General features: G+C 44.8%; 1 protein-coding gene across 14 annotated transcripts in view; it reads left to right on the top strand.

Moving 5' to 3' along the window:
• ADGRV1 (adhesion G protein-coupled receptor V1) overlaps nucleotides 1-17,452 on the top strand; it is a 457,213-nt gene that overhangs the window by 324,195 nt on the left and 115,566 nt on the right. For 13 of the 14 annotated variants that reach the window (XR_008315164.1, XR_008315162.1, XR_008315163.1 and 10 more), the window contains one exon: nucleotides 16,465-16,581. Coding sequence is in view for 10 of the 14 variants with exons in the window: in XM_053290673.1 (XP_053146648.1) it covers nucleotides 16,465-16,581 (117 nt within the window). In the remaining 4 variants the exon portion in view is untranslated. Of the gene's footprint in view, nucleotides 1-16,464; nucleotides 16,582-17,452 lie in introns of those variants that run through there. The other variant, XR_008315165.1, reaches the window with a different exon arrangement.

Here is a 17,452-nt window from a genome sequence, read left to right on the forward strand (position 1 = left end):
CTTTCCTTCAGGTTATTCATCTTAATTTTTGTTTACAGCAGAATTACTGAAATGTATGAGGAAGTAAACAATGGCCTTCACCCTCTTCACACCTAGTAGTAAAAAACAAACAAACCCAAACCACAGATTACCATAGGACAACAGGGTGGGACACACCCTTCTATTACACTGTGTATATAATCACTCATTTTAAGCTGGAAACATCAGCAGTTATATAAGTAATTGCTTAACCACTTCTTTTTTTAACTAAGCAGGAAATGCATATTCTGGAATGCAAAGGAGACTTTGTTAAGGAAAAGCACCATAGTTTTACTGACCCATGAATGACCTTTTATTCTCATTTTTCATAAATAAACACCAAATACTAGAAGTGATCAGATGATTTACACAGCCATATGCACATACAGTACCTGAGTCTTGGGCTGTGAGATTGTGCACAGCAGCCAGTGTGCACCATCCTAAGAATTTATTTAGTAGCCAAGCAAACATTTGGCTCACACCATTAGGCTGCAGTCCTACAGCTAATACATGGAAGTACATGCAAGTACTTCCTGTAAGTTTATTGCAATGAGACTGCTGAATTCAGGTTCACAGACTAATACTCTGATCCTAAACCTATTTACTTGGAAGGGAGATTCCTTATTTCAACAGGACTTAAGCCCTATTCACGCACTGGGCTGGTTCAGATGAACAGTTACGCCTACATGTGGTAAAGTTGGGGCCATACCAAGAACACACCCACTCTGATTTCACCAGGCTATGTGCTGATGTGTTCTCGGCATGTCCTTTAATCCTGTGTGGTGGGTGCTCATTGGAATCCCTCTTCTACATGAAGCACATGTAGAGGGGTGATTCTGATTAACATCCCTCACACATTATCAAAGGGCATGCTGAGAACACATCAGCATATTGCCTGGTGAAGTCAGGGCAGGTGTGTTCTTGGTGCGGCTCCAAATTTACCATGTGTAGGGGCAAGTGTCCATCTGACCCAGCCCATAATGTTCCATAAACATACAGTAGTAGACTTCATAACTATTATCTGCTTTGGAGGGGCCCTGTTCCCGGGTTCACTTTTTGAATGAATACAAAAACATGTACATGTGTACGGATATCTACAACATAATGGCTGAATATGATTTTATTTTCAGACATATTTTTGGATACAAAACTTCATATGCATATGAAGCATATATACTGACCTATAAACACTAGCAGAGGGAGTCCAGCAGCGGCCTGTGTCCAGCCTCTGCAGTGGCCCCCTCGTCCTGCCCCCTACTTCTGATGTCAGACATGGGCAGTTAGCCACACCCCCTGTGTCTGACTTCAGACACGGAGGTGTGGTCTAGCTCTTGAATGGGTCCGTGCGGCCCTGTTTGGGAGCTAGATCGGGGCCAGTGCTGCATCTGCAGTGCAGCCAGACGTGGTTCTCCCTGCCTTTAAGTCAGGGAGAGCCACTCTTGGTTTTGTTGCAAACACAGCGCTGGCCATTTAACTCCCGGGCAGGCGTCTGACATCAGACGCAGGGGGAGTGTCGGGACCACGAGGTGCAGCAAGAGGTGGCTTGGGTTCTTTGAACCTCATTGCCCAATCGTGGCTACGCCCCTGCCTATAAACTACTTAGAATCATAGAATATTAGAGTTGGAAGGAACCTTGGAGATCTTCTGGTCTAATCCCCCCTGCTCAGAGCAAAAAACAGCTAAGCATCTCTGATAGATGGTCATCCAGCCTGTTTGATAGCCTTTAAAGAGTCTATCACTGCTGTTCTTACAGTTAAAAATTTCCTCCTAATATCTAACCTAAATCTGCTTTCTTGTAATATCAATCTATTGGTTCTAGTTCTGCCCTCAGAAGGAACAGAGAACAAGTCCATTCCTTTCTCCATGTGACAGCCTTGATGTCTCTAATATCCCCCCTTAGTCTTCTTTTCCCCAGGCTAAACATACCCAGCTCCTTCAGCTGTCCTTCATAGAATGGTTTCCAGACCCCTCACCTTCTTGGTCATCCTCCTTTGAAACAGTTCCAGTTTATCACTATCCTTTTGAAAATGTGGGGCCCAGAGAACTGGTCTCAGTATACAAAGTGAGCGCAGAATAGAGTGGAACACTATATCTCTGTTAATGCAGCCTATGATTGAATTAGCTCTTTTTAGCAACTGCATCACACTGCTGGTTCATGTTCATCTTGCGGTCCACTAAGATCCTAGACCCTTTTCATACATACTGTTGCTAAGTCAAGTCTCCCGCATCCTATATTTGGGTGTTTGGTTTTTCTTACCTAAACGCAGGGTTTTGCATTAGTCTCTAGCTTCATCTTGTTGACTTTGGCCCAATATTTGTCCAGATCAGTTTGAATCTTGATTCTGCTTTCTGAGATTCTGATCTTGTGGTAGCAATCATGACTTGTCCCCTTTGCTAAGCAGGGTCCACCCTGGTTGCATATGAATGGGAGACTACATGTGTGAGCATTGTATGATATTCCCTGTGGGGGATGGAGCCGCTCTGGGAAGAGATTCCAAGTTCCCTCCCTGGCATCTCCAAGATAGGGCTCCGAGAGATTCCTGCCTGCAACCTTGGAGAAGCCGGTGCCAGTCTGTGTAAACAGTACTGAGCTAGATGGACCAATGACCTGACTTGGTATAAGGCAGCTTCCTATGTTAATTACCCCCAGCTTTGTGTCGTCAGCAAATCTGATAAGCTTTCCCTCTAATCTCTCCTCCAAATCATTTGTGAAAACGTTGAACACTACAAGGCTCAGGACAAAGCCATGTGGCACTCCAATCAATATCTCCCTGCAGGTTGATGTGTGGAGCCATTAATGGGTACTCACTGGATTGGGTTATTCAACCAGCTGTGAATCGACCTAACAGTAGTATTATCTTGTCAACAAGAATACTGTGTGAGACTTTCTCACATGCATCATTGAAATAAGATACACTGGCTGACATCCTGAATAACACACATCCAGTACTGCTCACCACATATCCAGTGCACGGGCAACTATTTTTGACACTCTCCACATGCTCCAGAAACACTCTGTTACAGAAGAAACACATCCCTGATGGTTGTGTTTATTATCTCTCACAAACATCAGTTTTCGTGAAACCATCCCTACAGGTTCAGGCCCCTGTTTTGGAGTCTTCCATGGTTATATGCCACTTACTGTTTGAAAGTCCCATTAACTTAGAATTTTAGGGTTGTGGCCCTTGGCATATAATTCCATTGACCATAGCATTCCATAACCTTCCAGTGTTCAAAATTTAGCCCCTGCTTCTGCCCCAGGACTAAAGGAACATCTATAATTAAATTCACTTCCCAAATGTATTAGTGCATGTTCCTTTCTTTCTTTCTTTCTTTCTTTCTTTCTTTCTTTCTTTCTTTCTTTCTTTCTTTCTTTCTCAGGGCTTATACAGGTGTATAAGCTCCCAAAGCCTTCAAAGTACTCTCCCTGCCCCCAGTGATATAAAGGTAAAGTGTGCCGTCAAGTCGATTTTGACTCCTGGCACTGCTTAAAATATGTGTGGTGCTGTAGCTCTTGCGGGGGAAAACACTTTGAAGGTTTCTAGGCACGGGAGTATCTCTCTCCCCCAAATTGTCAGGAGCCCCCAACTGTAGCACGAACAATTTTGATCCTCCTATTGAAAATTGGTCCATACTTTGCATTGCAAGTACAGTTGCTGCAGGTATAAGAGCATTTTCAGTGCTGTGTCAAGTGGAGACCTGTGTCTAAGGAACATAAAGTTAACAGCCTTTATGCCTGGTCTATGCCTCCTTGGAGCCACTGGATGTCCTTGGCTATTTGGCACTGCATGTCCCCCTTCATCCTGCACCTCCACAGTTACTGGGTTTAGCACAGCAGCACTGGTGTGCGTGTAGCAAGCATCCTTGCTGCGTAGTGTGAATCAGTCCTGGGTAATTCAGTTGACTCAGAGAGGCCAAAGGATCCTTATATGTATGTAGTGGCATTCCAAATTCCTGGTGCATGAGCAGAAAGTGTTTCTGATCATATAGTGGGGAAGAGGCAAAGATTCCTTCCAGCTGAATCCCATCTGCTTCATGGGATGCCATTGCAGAGGCCCCCTGATCTTGGAGGACTGCTTTCCTGGAAGCTTTTCACGCCCGGCTTTTAGTTCGCATCTCCTCCAGAATGGAGGGTGAGCTTTCACATATTGGCTAAATTTACCCAGAAGTCCCTGCGAGCTATCAGGGAGCACTCACACACACTTTAGGGTTTTCAGTGCTGTTAGAGTGTAGCCCAATTTATATCCCGGGTAAAAATATGTATATATGTATTTATTTTACATTTATATCCTACTCTTCCTCTGAGGAGCTCAGAGAGGTGTACATGGTTATTTTTATCCTCACAACAACCCTGTGAGGTAGGTTAGGCGAAGAGATACATAACCGACCCAGAGTCACCCAGTTTGTTTCATGGTTGAATGGGGATTCGAACTCGGGTCTTCCTGGTCCAACACTCTAACCACTTCCACTTTTTGTGTTATTTGGGGTGGGACACCTTGGAACTCGCAGTAAAGCCTAGCATTAAAGCCTGCTGTCTGGGAAAGCTCCAGGGGGACAGGAGCTGCCGTTAAAGAAGGAGTTTAGCCGTCCCTCTGCACAATCCCTGCACCATGCATGCTGGTTCATATTCCATCAACAGTCTATAAAATCAACAAAGAAAATAAACTTAGATACATCTGGTTATTTTCTTTTAGTTTTCATGTTCTTAAAATGTACAGACTGAATGTTGTGCTGCACTTTGACAAAACTGGCATCAGGGTTCTTAAATGAGCTCAGTGGCTTGTTTTAAGCCTTCTGAAAGAAATAGCAAAAGATTAACACCAGCTGTTTTGAAAGATTCATTTTTGTATTATTAGAGTTAATAAAAAGCATTAATGATCTTGCTGCTATATTTGAAGCTGTAGTTAACTGAAACAGAAGCATTAAGGAGGTGTTTTTCCCCAAGGCAAATTCATAAAGCTCAATTGGAAATAACATGATCCTGAGGAGTATTCCAAAACCAACATTATTCACAGTAGACACATGCTGATATTTTACCCTTCCTACTAAGAATTTATTTTAACTCTAAATAATCACAGTGAGAGGGAAGCTTCCACGAAAAGATCTGTTTATTTTGTCAGATGCTTGAAAACATTAAACTGACCAGTGTTGGCTCCTGAGCAAATCATTAATTCATGTTTCCTTATTAAATTTATCTTCTGCTCCGTACCAAAGCTTGCTGAACCACTTATAATAAAATACAGTGACTTAACAAATCAAAAAGATAAAAAGGGATCCGAGCAATCCTTGACATCTCTAATTAAATTACCTCAGGTAGGAAAAAACCCTGCTTCAGACCCTCGGGAGCAGCTGCCCGTCAGTTTACTAAGTTAGATGGACCAATAGTTGGACTCGGTATAAGATGGTGGTTGTATTCTTGTTGTTTGTTTTATATACTGCTTTCCAATAGAAAGTTCTCAAGGTTACATGGCAGGGCGGGGGGAGCTTCATATGTCTATCAGTAGTAATTCACCTTGAAGCTTTTCACATGGGGCTTTTGAAGCCCCATCTCCTCCAGAATGGAAGGGGTGTGTTCACATATCGGCTAGGTTTACCCTGAAGTCCCTGCAAGTTATCAGGGAGCAGTTCTCACAAAATTGGGGGTTTTCTCTGTGCATTAGAGTGTAGCCTGATTTATATCCGGGGTAAACATATTCCACTATTTGTGTCAGTTTTGGGGGGCAACTTCGAGTTCGCAGTACAGCCTCCCCGTAAACTAATGGTAAACTGTGCATAAAAGCTCCATGTAAAGGGTCAAAATAAGTAACTGCAAGAATTAAAAGATAAAAAGTGCCAGTTTTAACTGCACTCTATTAGAAGCTCTTTGAAATAGAAATAAATAGGTTTTCACCTGCTGATTGAAAACCAATAGGAAAGATGCTAAGTGAACCCCTCTAGACAAGAAGTGCCATAACTAAGGCTCCATTATCAGAACATCTAGATCTTATGATCACCCACTGGACTTTAGACAATCGGGCACACACAAAAGAGCCTTCCTGCATTACTTTATTGTCTAGGGGTGAAAGGGAGATGTACGAGAAGAGACATTCCTTCAGTTAAACACAACCTAAATAAGCATTTTGAACTGGACTCAGAAATAAGGGACCAATGTAGTGGGGAGGGTTTGTTTGTTTAAGGAACAGTGGCTGACATTCTGATTTATGAAGTACACAGCTGATACCTGAGACTATGGGAGCAAAACTGTCCAGGAGTACCCTCAAAATCCAAACTGCTATTGGGGGGAGTGTGTGACTCAATGTAGAGTAGGCTATTCAAACATTCTGCAGTCAAAGGTCACAACAGTTTGGGTCTTAGTTCTCTCAGGGAATGCCTTCTCCCTCCTATAGTAAGCTTTCCAGGATTTGAGTCAGCCAGTGAGACCCTGGTTAAAGGCACCGGCTGACATGCTGAGTAACTTTACTCAAGGAAGTCCCATTGACTTTAAAAGGACAAGCTAACTTGTCCTTTTAATTTCAATTGTATTTCCTCAAGTAAATCTTGTCAGGATGTCAGCCACTGAGCCTCTTCTCATGAGCAATGAAAAGGGCTCCAGAGCGGGTTGCGGGGAAGGCAGATTAAACGTACCTTCCTCACAGATGAGCAGCTTTTCCTCCTTGGGTGGGCAGATCGCCCTCCCAGATGAGCCCTGGCTCCTGCTGGTAACTCCGAGGGTTAGGGTGCCAGGACGCCCCACCCCCATAGCTCAAATAATGCACCACGTGAGTGCACAGTGCATTATTGGGATTCCCCCCCCCCCAGTCTGCCAGCTATGGCTGCATACAATCAGAAAAAAGGGGTTAGGAGAGTGTTTGCTTTCCTAAACCCATTTTGAGGGGAGGCTCCACAAGCGGGTTTGCCGTGGAGTGATCCCAGTGGGTCACACGCACGTGCAAAACCAGGCAGGGCTCTCTAAGCCCTGTTTGGCACGTGCATATGAACAGGCTCACTATCTTCTATGGAGACTGTGAGGCGCTTCACACGATCGGGGTTGTGCAGGGAGCCGTCCCTGGGCAGCCGGATCTCCCGCCCACATGACTGCTGGCTCCATCACAGAGCCGGCAGGGGTGGCGGGGCTGCCCTGCGCAAGTTCCAGGATGCCCTGCGCAAGTGCGTGGGGCATTCTGGAGAGACCTCCAGGACAGGGAGGCTTGTTTCAGCCTCCCGGCAGGGGTATCCCCATATGTTGCAGCGGCACCGAGACACGCCACGGCAGTACACGATCAACAAAACAGGGTGAGCGGAGCGCTTGCTCCGCTAACCCCATTGAAGTGGAGGGCTGGTTTTTGTGGTTTGCTGCCAGGAGCCACACAGCTCCCGTGGCAGCAGATAACCAGGGGAAAGCAGGCTAGGCTCCCTTAGCCCGATTTCCCCTGGTCGTGAGAATAGCTTCTGTTAGCCTCTACAAGAAGGACTTCTATGCCCATTCACTCTGCCTCCTCTCTCTTATTATCTGTTATTATCTTTCAAGAGGCAGGCAAAACATCTCTCTCTCTCTCTCTCTCTCTCTCTCTCTCTCTCTCTCTCTCTCTCCCCCCCTCTCCCAGCCTTCAGAAGCAGGGAGCCCACTTGAGATGTTGTTTTGCTGCTGTGCTCTTTTTTAACTGATGTTTTAATTATTTGCTGGTTTTGTGTTGTCAGGTTTTTTTTAGTACTGTTTTACATTGTGTAAACTACTCTGGAAATTATATATTGAAAGGCTGTTCAGAAATCTTATAAATAAAAACAAATCATCTCTGTCTTATCTGCACTGAGTTTCAGTTTTTGGCCTTTATCCAGCCCATTACTTATGCCAGACAGCAATTCAGGGATTCTGCTGGCTTGTGTTGACTGACAAGGAGTGAAAGCTGAGTGTCATCAGCCTACCGATGACACTCTACTTGATGATCTCTCCAAACTCTCTTGTGTAGATGTTAAAAATCATAGGGGACATAACAGAACTCCACAGCTCCCATGGGGCAGAACGGGAATCCCTGCTAAAACCTATCTACAAACAGGAGCAGAATCACTCAAAAAGAATAGCTGACATCTAGCACAGTGTTGTGTGTCTGTAACACAGTGCTGTGAGGCTACTGTTCCCTTCAAAGGCAGCAGAACAAAATGGGCGGTTGCTCATGGAGCGCTTCCACAGGTTTCCCCATTGTCCTGAATGTTGAGGCTGTTGCCTTGGTGTACCCAGTATTGTGAATGACCTCACAATCAGGAGTGACAAAACAGCCTTTGGACAGCTACATCAACATTTCTTCTCAGGCACTGTACAGTTCAGGGGTGGCATGTGCTAATCTATGGCCGAGAGAGGAGTAAGTCTCTTAATGGCCATTTGTGCAGGACTCAAAGAGTGATTGGGCTGACCTGGATTCATTCATTAGTGCCATGGAGTTATCAAGATTTCTTATAGTAAGGAGCATATATCTCACTTTGGTGGCAAGTAAGGGGCAGAGTTCCACTTTTCTGGGAAGTAATTTCACTTGAGGTATAATTGTAAAGACTCCTGTTTATGTTTGTGACAATGGCAAAGACTGGGCTGCACGTCTTTGTCATGGACTAATAGAAGTTCTCACACTCTGAAACCACTAAGATTTTGTTCTGTCAAGGAGAACAAGATGGCTTCGGAGGTAGGATATCTAGTATATCTGATTGACTGTACGTGTTTTTGTGTGGATGACTGTACATGCATTCGTTTTAAAAGTGAACCTGGGTACAGCCCCAATACAATATCTAGTGTATTGTATGCATGTTGAACATAACATGTCAATAACTGTATGTGCATACAGATTGGTACTTGTGTACACTATACACAAACTGTATGTACATTGAACATAATCTCTGTCTGGCACAAGCTCACTGAGTGCACTTCAAGAGAAAGAGGGAATTTGAAACTAAATTTCCTCAGACTGAGTCTGACACAATATCCCAGGATTACACTTTAAGTTCTCTTGAAGATGTTGGACTACAGCTCCCATCATCCCTGGATATTGGGAACTGTGTATGATGGGATTTGTGTCCAACAACAGCTGGAGGACCAAAGTTGTGCAGCCCTGCCCTATCCCTGTCTATTGCATCATGCTAGCTACTTTGAGAGTTGCAAGGCTATAATATTGAAAACACTTGGGGAGGGACTATATTAAGGGTAGTCAGGATATTACACTTTATAAAGTTTACAATGACTTCTAATGTTGCATCTATAATTCTAATGCATATAATTTATTGTATGTAGGTGGGTGGATGTTATCTGTAAGCAGTGATTCAAATTAGAAATATCTTTCTCTTAAAAGTGTCAGTAGGTCTCATTTGCAACCTTTGCACGTTTTTTGCTTTTCGGTGGTCAGCATTTTAAAGTGCTAAATGATTTCAATGGTGTGTTCATGCCAGGATGCAGATGTTATTCCTAACATGGTACAATAGTATCACTTACAAGATAGGATAGTTGGCAGGCTACGCTTTGAACTCCTTGTTAAATTTAGCTGAAGCTGTTTCAGGTCAAGGCCAAAGGCCATGACAGGAAAGCATTCAGTGCTGCTTTCTTTTTATATGGACATTGGATCTTTATTAAGCAGAATTTGCAGATTGCACAGTCTGAACTGAAAAATCCTCTCTGGAAGCACAGAATGGAGAAGTGCAAAATCTATAGAACTCTATGCTAAGTAGGGTTGTGCGTTTTGTTTTGTTTTTCTGTTTTGTTTTTGGCCCGAATCCGAAACACCCCCGTTTTGTTCTTTGTTTGAAATCAGCCAATCCGAAACACCCCAATTTTGTTCTTTGTTCGAAATTGCAAAATCCGAATCCGAAACATTTTGGATTTTGAAAAATGGCCCTGGATAAAAACTAGTTGGTGGGGGTAGTAGTGCCCAGTGGGTGGAAACTACCACCCAAATTTCAGAGGAATTGGGCAAAGGGCAGATTTTTGGTGAATTTTTGAAGTGTAGAATTTTTCATAGGGAAGAATGGAGGTTTCAGCAAAAGTATAGCTTCATGTTGGGAGGAAAGGGGTGGCCCAGAGCAGAGTAGGGTGGGTGGTAGTGCCCAGTTGGGGCAAGGAAGTTGCCAGAATTATTTCAAAGGAATTTGGCAGAGGGATTATTTTTAAAGATGTAAAGGAGTTCTTCCCCATAGGGAATTATGGACCTCCATAATTCTTGCCCGATAACTGCACCTGGGGGGCACCAGGGTGGCCCAGAGCAAGTGGTGGTGTAGAGCACATAAGGTGCCAACCACCCCCATGGGTTGCTACATGTTTCATGTAGGTGTTAAAGATCATAGAATAATCCCTGTGGCACCCCATAGGCCAAGGGGTGGAGCAGGTGCCCCCCAGCAAAGGTAAAAGGTAAAGTGTGCCATCAAATTATTTCAACTCCTGGCACCCATGAAGCCCTGTGGTTTTATTTTGGTAGAATACAGGAGGGGGTTACCATTGCCTCCTCTCACGTAGTATGAGATGATGACTTTCAGCATCTTCCTATATCGCTGCTTCCTGATATAGTACCAGCAGGGATTCGAACCAGGAACCTTCTGCTTGTTAGTCAAGCATTTCCCAACTGTGCCATTAGGTCCCCCAGCACCACCTTCTAAATATGATCCTCCACGTAGGAGCAGAGGCACTATATAACTGTGCCTCCAAGTCCCAACCCAGAGAGACGACCCAGAAGGATACCATGGTCGATGGTATTGAAAGCCGCTGAGAGGTCCAGAAGAATGAACAGACACACCCCCTCTGTCTATCTCCAGAATAAGTCATCCATCAAGGCAACCAAGGCAGTTTCTGTCCTGTATCCAGGCCAGAATTATTTTTATTATTTACATTTTATATCCCACTCTTCCTCCAAGGAGCCCAAAGTGGTGTACTACATACTTAGGTTTCTCCTCACAACAACCCTGTGAAGTAGGTTAGGCTGAGAGAGAAGTGACTGGCCCAGAGTCACCCAGCAAATATTATGGCTGAATAGGGATTTGAACTCGGGTCTCCCTGGTCCTAGTCCCTTACTCTAACCACTGTACCATGCTGATCTAAGTAATCAGATTCATCTGGAGTGCCTGGAGCTGAGATGCTACCATGCTCTCCAACACCTTGCCCAATAAGGGGAGCTTAGACACTGAGGGCTCTAAAGTTATCTGGGTCCAATGAGAGCTTCTTCTTCTTCTTTTTTTTTTAAGGAGAGGCCTAATGACTGCCTTATTCAGCAGAAGGGGCACCTAGAGAGTCATTCACCATGGACCCAGTCCTTCCCTAGCGGCCTTCACCAACCACGAAGGGCAAGGCTGGAACACGGACATGCTCCTCAGCCTTCCAAGCAGTCTGTCCACCTCCTCAGGCAACACAGTCTGAAAACCATCCAATATAACAAGACCAGACAGTGAATTGGCAACATCTGGTTCTGCTGCTGCAAAAACCTTTTCCCCCACAAAATGTAATGCAAATTGATCACAGTGGGCTGCCGAGGGTACTGCTTGATGGTCTATGGGGTCCACACATAGGAGGCCTCAAAACACTTGACAATGTTCCGCTGGACAACATTGAGCAAATGAAAAGTAGGATTTTTCGCCGCCATCAGCACATGGAATAGGCGCTAATATGGGCTTTGGCCTGTGTTTGGTCACATTCATTCTTAGTTTTCCACTGACACTCAAGCCATCTACCAGCCTGCTTCATTGTCCACAATTCACCTGTATACCAGGGGGACTCAGTGGGTCAGGGGAGGATGCTTAGGTGCAACCATGTCAATCGCCTGACCAGGGATGTAGCTATAATTGAGCAGATGGGTTCAAAGAACCTGGGCTCCCAAGCTCCAAAGGGCCCCCAGCTCCACACCTCCCTTTTTCTTTCATTATCTCTCTCACTCTGAGGGGCTGCCAGGGAGAGGGGTGAACACTGGCCCCCTCTCTTCTAGCTGTGCCCCTGCGCCTGACTCATCTCGTTGTACCCAAGGGAGACCAGAGCATCCACAGGATCATCCACTCTCACAGCAAGAAAATCCCCCTGAGCTGTCAGGAATCCATTAGGATCTATAAGCCTCCGAGAGTGGACCAACCTAACTGGTCCCCTACCAGAGGTATATTGGGTCCACCCTCAGCCCAAGCTTCACCAGATAGTGATCCGTCCATGACAATGGTATTAAGGCCTCCTGGACTATCTACGGAGCACCACTCTTCCTAGTCCACCCAGACTGCATCCCAGTAAGCCCCTTCCTACTCGCATCACCAGACTGTTGGCAAAGCATCAGCACACTAGTGAAGCTGCAACCATTGGCTTCAATGTTAGAACAGGCGTACTCAGTGCAGTCGTCCTTTTTTGAGTGTTCACCTTACCTCAGCAGGGCAAAAACATTTTAACCCTTTCCTCACACTGCTCCTACTACAGTTTTCCGCAGTTTGGTCTTGTGGCCCCTCTCTTCCCTCCCTGGGAAGAGAGTATTGGGCCTCTCTGTTCCTATTGGTACTGGTTAAGGATAGACTGTACAAGTGATTCCTCTACTTTTTCTCACATGTTCACAGAATGAGTTTGTTACCAGCAATGCCCATTTGTGACACACTCACACCAGCCCATCCTCCAGCAGATATGCCATGAGATGCATGCCCCCCTCCTCATTTCTCCAGTGACTTCTATTTTTTCCTCCAGCTAGACCCCTATCACTACCCTGTGCACGAGTGCTTATGGATGGATGGATAGGATGAGACTGCTAGGAAGAGGGTGAGATTGCTTAGGAATTGTCCCTTTGATGTTTGGTAGAATTGCTCTATTTTTTGTACAAGTTGGTAGGGGAAGGGGGACCAGCCGCTTCCCCTGGGTGCGAGCATACTTGATCTTGGCCAAATCTCATGAGAAAAACCATCAATCTAGAGCAGGATTAAATCACATGAGATATACTTCTTGTGCGATAAAGATGGATTCTGCTCCAGAGTGGACCACTCTTTCATGAGAGGCCATAGAGACATGCATGCAGGCTGGAGGGCTTTTACCACCCAGCCTGGTTGTCAGATCCACCAAAGTCCTAGGAATGGTCCCTCAGAAACATCTCTCCTGGTCCCGGCAACTTCCGGGAACCGAGAATATAAGCACCCCTTAAAAGAGTCCAGCCTCCCTGCAACACATTTCCCTGTCTGGTTGTGCTGTTCACGGTCACCTGGCTAGCTAGGGAAGATTCTAATCCATGGGTGCCCCATCCTAGAGTGCCCCACGGTAGCTGGTTTGCATTTGCCACAGCATCAGTCTCAGCAGTTGGAAAGTTTATTTCATGAGAGTAAGCCTTCTAGCCTAGTGGCACCCTTGATCACAATGAACTAGACCCCAGGCTCCTTTGTCTGCCTTAACATATATATATATATCCCCTCCTAGGAAGTCAATAATATTTCTTCATGGAGTACTAGATGAATAGCCCTGGCTTCCGCCAGGATTCTTGGGCATGTCCATTGGTCTGGTTCCTCCCACTTACAACTTTGAGTACATTAAGGCCAAGAAACCACACTCCATTAATAAGCTCTGAGAGCCTTAGGAATGGAGCTAGATCAGGTGTTGTGTCAATGAAAGGGCTCCTTGCCCATGTGTCTATTTTCCTTCTTTTATTTAAAGCATGCTTCCCCAATATAATTCCATCCCTTTAAATGCAGGAACTGCTGGGATGTGGCATCTCTGTTGCCAAGCAGCAGGAGGAGAAGGGGACGGCAGAGAGCGGAGCTTCTGCTCTTAGAGGGCGGCCAGCAAGAAACATGGCTACCCTAGAACTGACACATTTCTGGGCTGCTCTGAGCTGGCCTCTCTATGGTGGCGGGAGGAGCTTGCACACAAAACCCGGGTTATGGCAGGTGGCAGGATTTGGATGACACAATGCTTCCTTCCAACTGCAGGTTTCAGCAGTGAAACTCACTACAAAAGTGAGGATTCAAATCCAGGTTTGGGAGCAAAAGCAGAACCGCACTTGGTGAAACTAGGGCCTCATGTGTTTGGACGATAACAGACCTCTGGCATGGTTACCTCTGGTTTGGCATTATGTCTGAATGGGGCCTATAACTCTCCAGACAACATATTTAGATTTACCACTCCTTCTAAATACTAGACATTTTATAGAATTGTTAATAGCTTCTTTAAAAATAGTACTTTCTGTAACCCATGTAAATACCTAGCATCCCAGTAACCCATAAAAGAGCTAGAAGCTAGACTGGGATTTGAACTTTCAGTGGAAGAGGGCAAACATTCCAAGACTGCTAGAAGAGGGAGCAAAAATTCTACAGTAATTAAGGAGACTGTGATTTTTAATTACGAATTCTTAAAATTGCTTATGAATTGTTACTAGCACAAGCTATGGCGTATTGAATAAGAAGACATTATTTTGTTCATTATTCCATTTTTCAATAATTATTCAAAGGGGCTGACATCCTGACTAACTCTGAAGGCCAGGGACCTATTTCTGTGCTAATGGAGCACTGAAAATAGTTGCACTCTTGTGCAAGAGTGCCTGTGCATCAGAAGCACAGGGCAAGTGCCGGATAGACAGGATGTCACCTGTGAGGTTTTATATAAAAACTGAATCTACTCTTCTGTCTCTGAAGTACATTTCAGACCCAGAGGCGTAACTAGGGAAAACGGTGCACGGGGCAAGCACTGAAATGGCGCCCCACCCACCCACCCCAACATACTACATTATACTTAGGTTTTTCCTCACAAGCGCCCGCCGCTGCCACCAAGCCAGGCCACTGACTGGCTGCCAGGCGCCAGCAAAGCAATGGGGGGGGGCGCGGGCGGTGCGGAACGGACCGCTCGTGGGGGAGGGGGCGCCGATGCGCTCCCTTGACTGCTGCAGCACTGCTGCACTGAGCAGGAAACATTTGTATTAACAAAAAAATTTAAAAAAAATTAAATTTTTTTTTGTCATGGCAGCACCCCCCACGTGACCAGAAAAGATGGCGCCCGGGGCATGTGCCCCCCCTGCCCCCCCTATAGTTACGCCTCTGTTCAGACCTTCCTTTTGGTCTGGCAGTTGAAGCTGAGGAAAAGTTAAGATCCCAGGTAGCTGACACTCATCAGAAATGGACAAGTCAAAGTCTTGTTTAAATGACTTGTTTGCACACAAAATATGCAGTTGATAACTAGGGGAAAGAGCTGATTCATACATGAAGAGTTGATTGATCACCTCACTGCTGAATGTGTATAATGCCTTTGTTTGAGGTAATCTGTGGTAATATGAATTCTGTGCCTATGACATGTGATCTGTAGTGGCTGTTTTATACATGGCAGTTCTTACAGAATGTTGCTGTCACTGAATGAAGAACATGCATCTGTGCACTCAGCCTTAATCGCAAGAGCTCATTGGCTGGCAGCAGTTCAGCACTCAGGGCTGAACTTGGCAGCTCTCACATTTCCAGAGCTTTAGAAAGCATCCTGGCACTGTTGCAGTTGTCAATAGCAATTAGAAATTAGTAGAATAACTGTGGCTTTGAGACTAGAAGCTGAAGGGATGCAAGATAAGCCATCATGGGACATATGTGGTTTCTGGGCCTTTAATGAATATTGCTGTAGGTTCTTATGCAATTGCATCTTCACGGAAAAGTAACAGGATGTATCTAACAATATGAATAGGGGATAAATTGGAGTTTCTATATATGGGTAGCCCAATCCACCACAGGGTGGTGTTCCTGAATATGCCAGTGTGTGTGTGTGTGTGTGTGTGTGTGTGTGTGTGTGTGTGTGTGTATTTTTAAAGTGGTGGTTCTCTTGGATAGAGCAACTGGCCCTATCCATTCCCAGCAAAACATCCCTCCAGTGGCTGTTGCTAGTGTCTTTTTTCGTTTCTCTTAGATTGTGAGCCCTTTGGGGACAGGGAGCCATATCTATCTGTCTGTCTGTCTGTCTGTCTATCTCTATGTAAACCACTTTGGGAACTTTTGTTGGAAAGCAGTATATAAATATTCACTATATTTATATTCATATTTGTATATATTAAGCTTTTATACTCCCATGGGTATGCACATTTATTCCACATAAATTACTGCCAAGGTCAGGGTCCATACCATGCACAAGCATGAGCATTTATTATGGTAGAAGGGATGGAGCCAAGGTTCAAGGATGAGCAGAAAAGAAGATGGTGGTTGTAACTCCTGGTATATACTTTGGAGTCCCTTACACTTATTTTCTAGTGAAGTGTGTAGTATATCTGGTCCATGCTTTCACCCCACCTGGGGCAATCATGCAGTCCTTTAAGGATGATGGAGACAAGCAGAAACTCCATAAACACCTATTCAGTCTTGAGATTTGTGCTTCTAGTTAGATTTTAATCAAGCAATTGTTCACATCCTCATACTCATTAAGTTGGCTTCAGAATATTAACATTTATAAATATTGACTTTATCATAAACACATTTGCTGACTGTCTTAAGTCTGAACACATTGTTTATCTGCTACAAATGTCATTTTTCTTCTAGCTTTCATTTCTGGCCTCAGCTTATGTAAGTCAACAGCTCTCAGAGGAAAGCTGCTCAGCTTTGGGCTCACTCACCCACTACTTCTACCTTTGCCAGTTCAGCTGGATGCTCATTCAGGTTAGTAAGTATATCACTTTCTCTGATGCTCAAAATGCTCTTGAAAGGCAGCAGGTGAATATTACTGAGGAGATATATATATATATATATATATATATATATATATATATATATATATGCGCAAAGATTCAGAGTTAATAAGAAAGCTTCTTTGTACAGTTAAATTTCATACACTGAAAATGTATCCCTATGTAAAATGTCTGAGCCCTGAAGAAAGTACTTTTCCTATTGTACCTTCCTACTATACACTTCTTCAAATTCTTCATTTAAGGGAACTTTCCTGGTTTAAGTGTAATGTCCGCCCCCTATTAACTGTTAACAAATCCACATCAAACCATAGTTTCAGATCCTGGGTTATATGGGAACCTAGATTAGCATTTCCTATATTTCAGGCCTGTGTTGATGTTTCCCTTATTTATGGTTCTCCCCGTCCCCAGTGGGTCTGCTGTGCACATGCCAGTAACCCCCCCCCTTCATGTGGTCGTGGTCCGATTGCCGGAGTGCCCATGCGAGTCCTCTGGAGCCCATTCCCAGCCAGCGTTTACTGGCTGGATGCATTTATTTCCCTTTCTCTCCCTTGCTGGAGGGAGAGGAAAGGAAATAAATCCACCCAGCCAGCAAACATTGGCTGGGAATGAGCTCTGAAGGGCTCGTGTGGCCCCTCCAGAGACCGGGCCATGCCCACGTGCTCATGGTGCAATCTCCAGAGGGCCTGTGCAAGCTCTCCAGAGCTCTTTTCCAGCCAGCATTTGCTGGCTGGGTGGATTTATTTATTTTCCTCCAGCAAGGGAGACAGAGGAAAATAAATGCAAAATGTATTTTGATTGTTTCAATACTTTTGAAAGCTGCCCTAGAAGTGATGACACTGCAG

Source organism: Hemicordylus capensis, chromosome 2, assembly GCF_027244095.1.
Source record: "Hemicordylus capensis ecotype Gifberg chromosome 2, rHemCap1.1.pri, whole genome shotgun sequence".
NCBI classification, from domain to species: Eukaryota; Metazoa; Chordata; class Lepidosauria; order Squamata; family Cordylidae; genus Hemicordylus; species Hemicordylus capensis.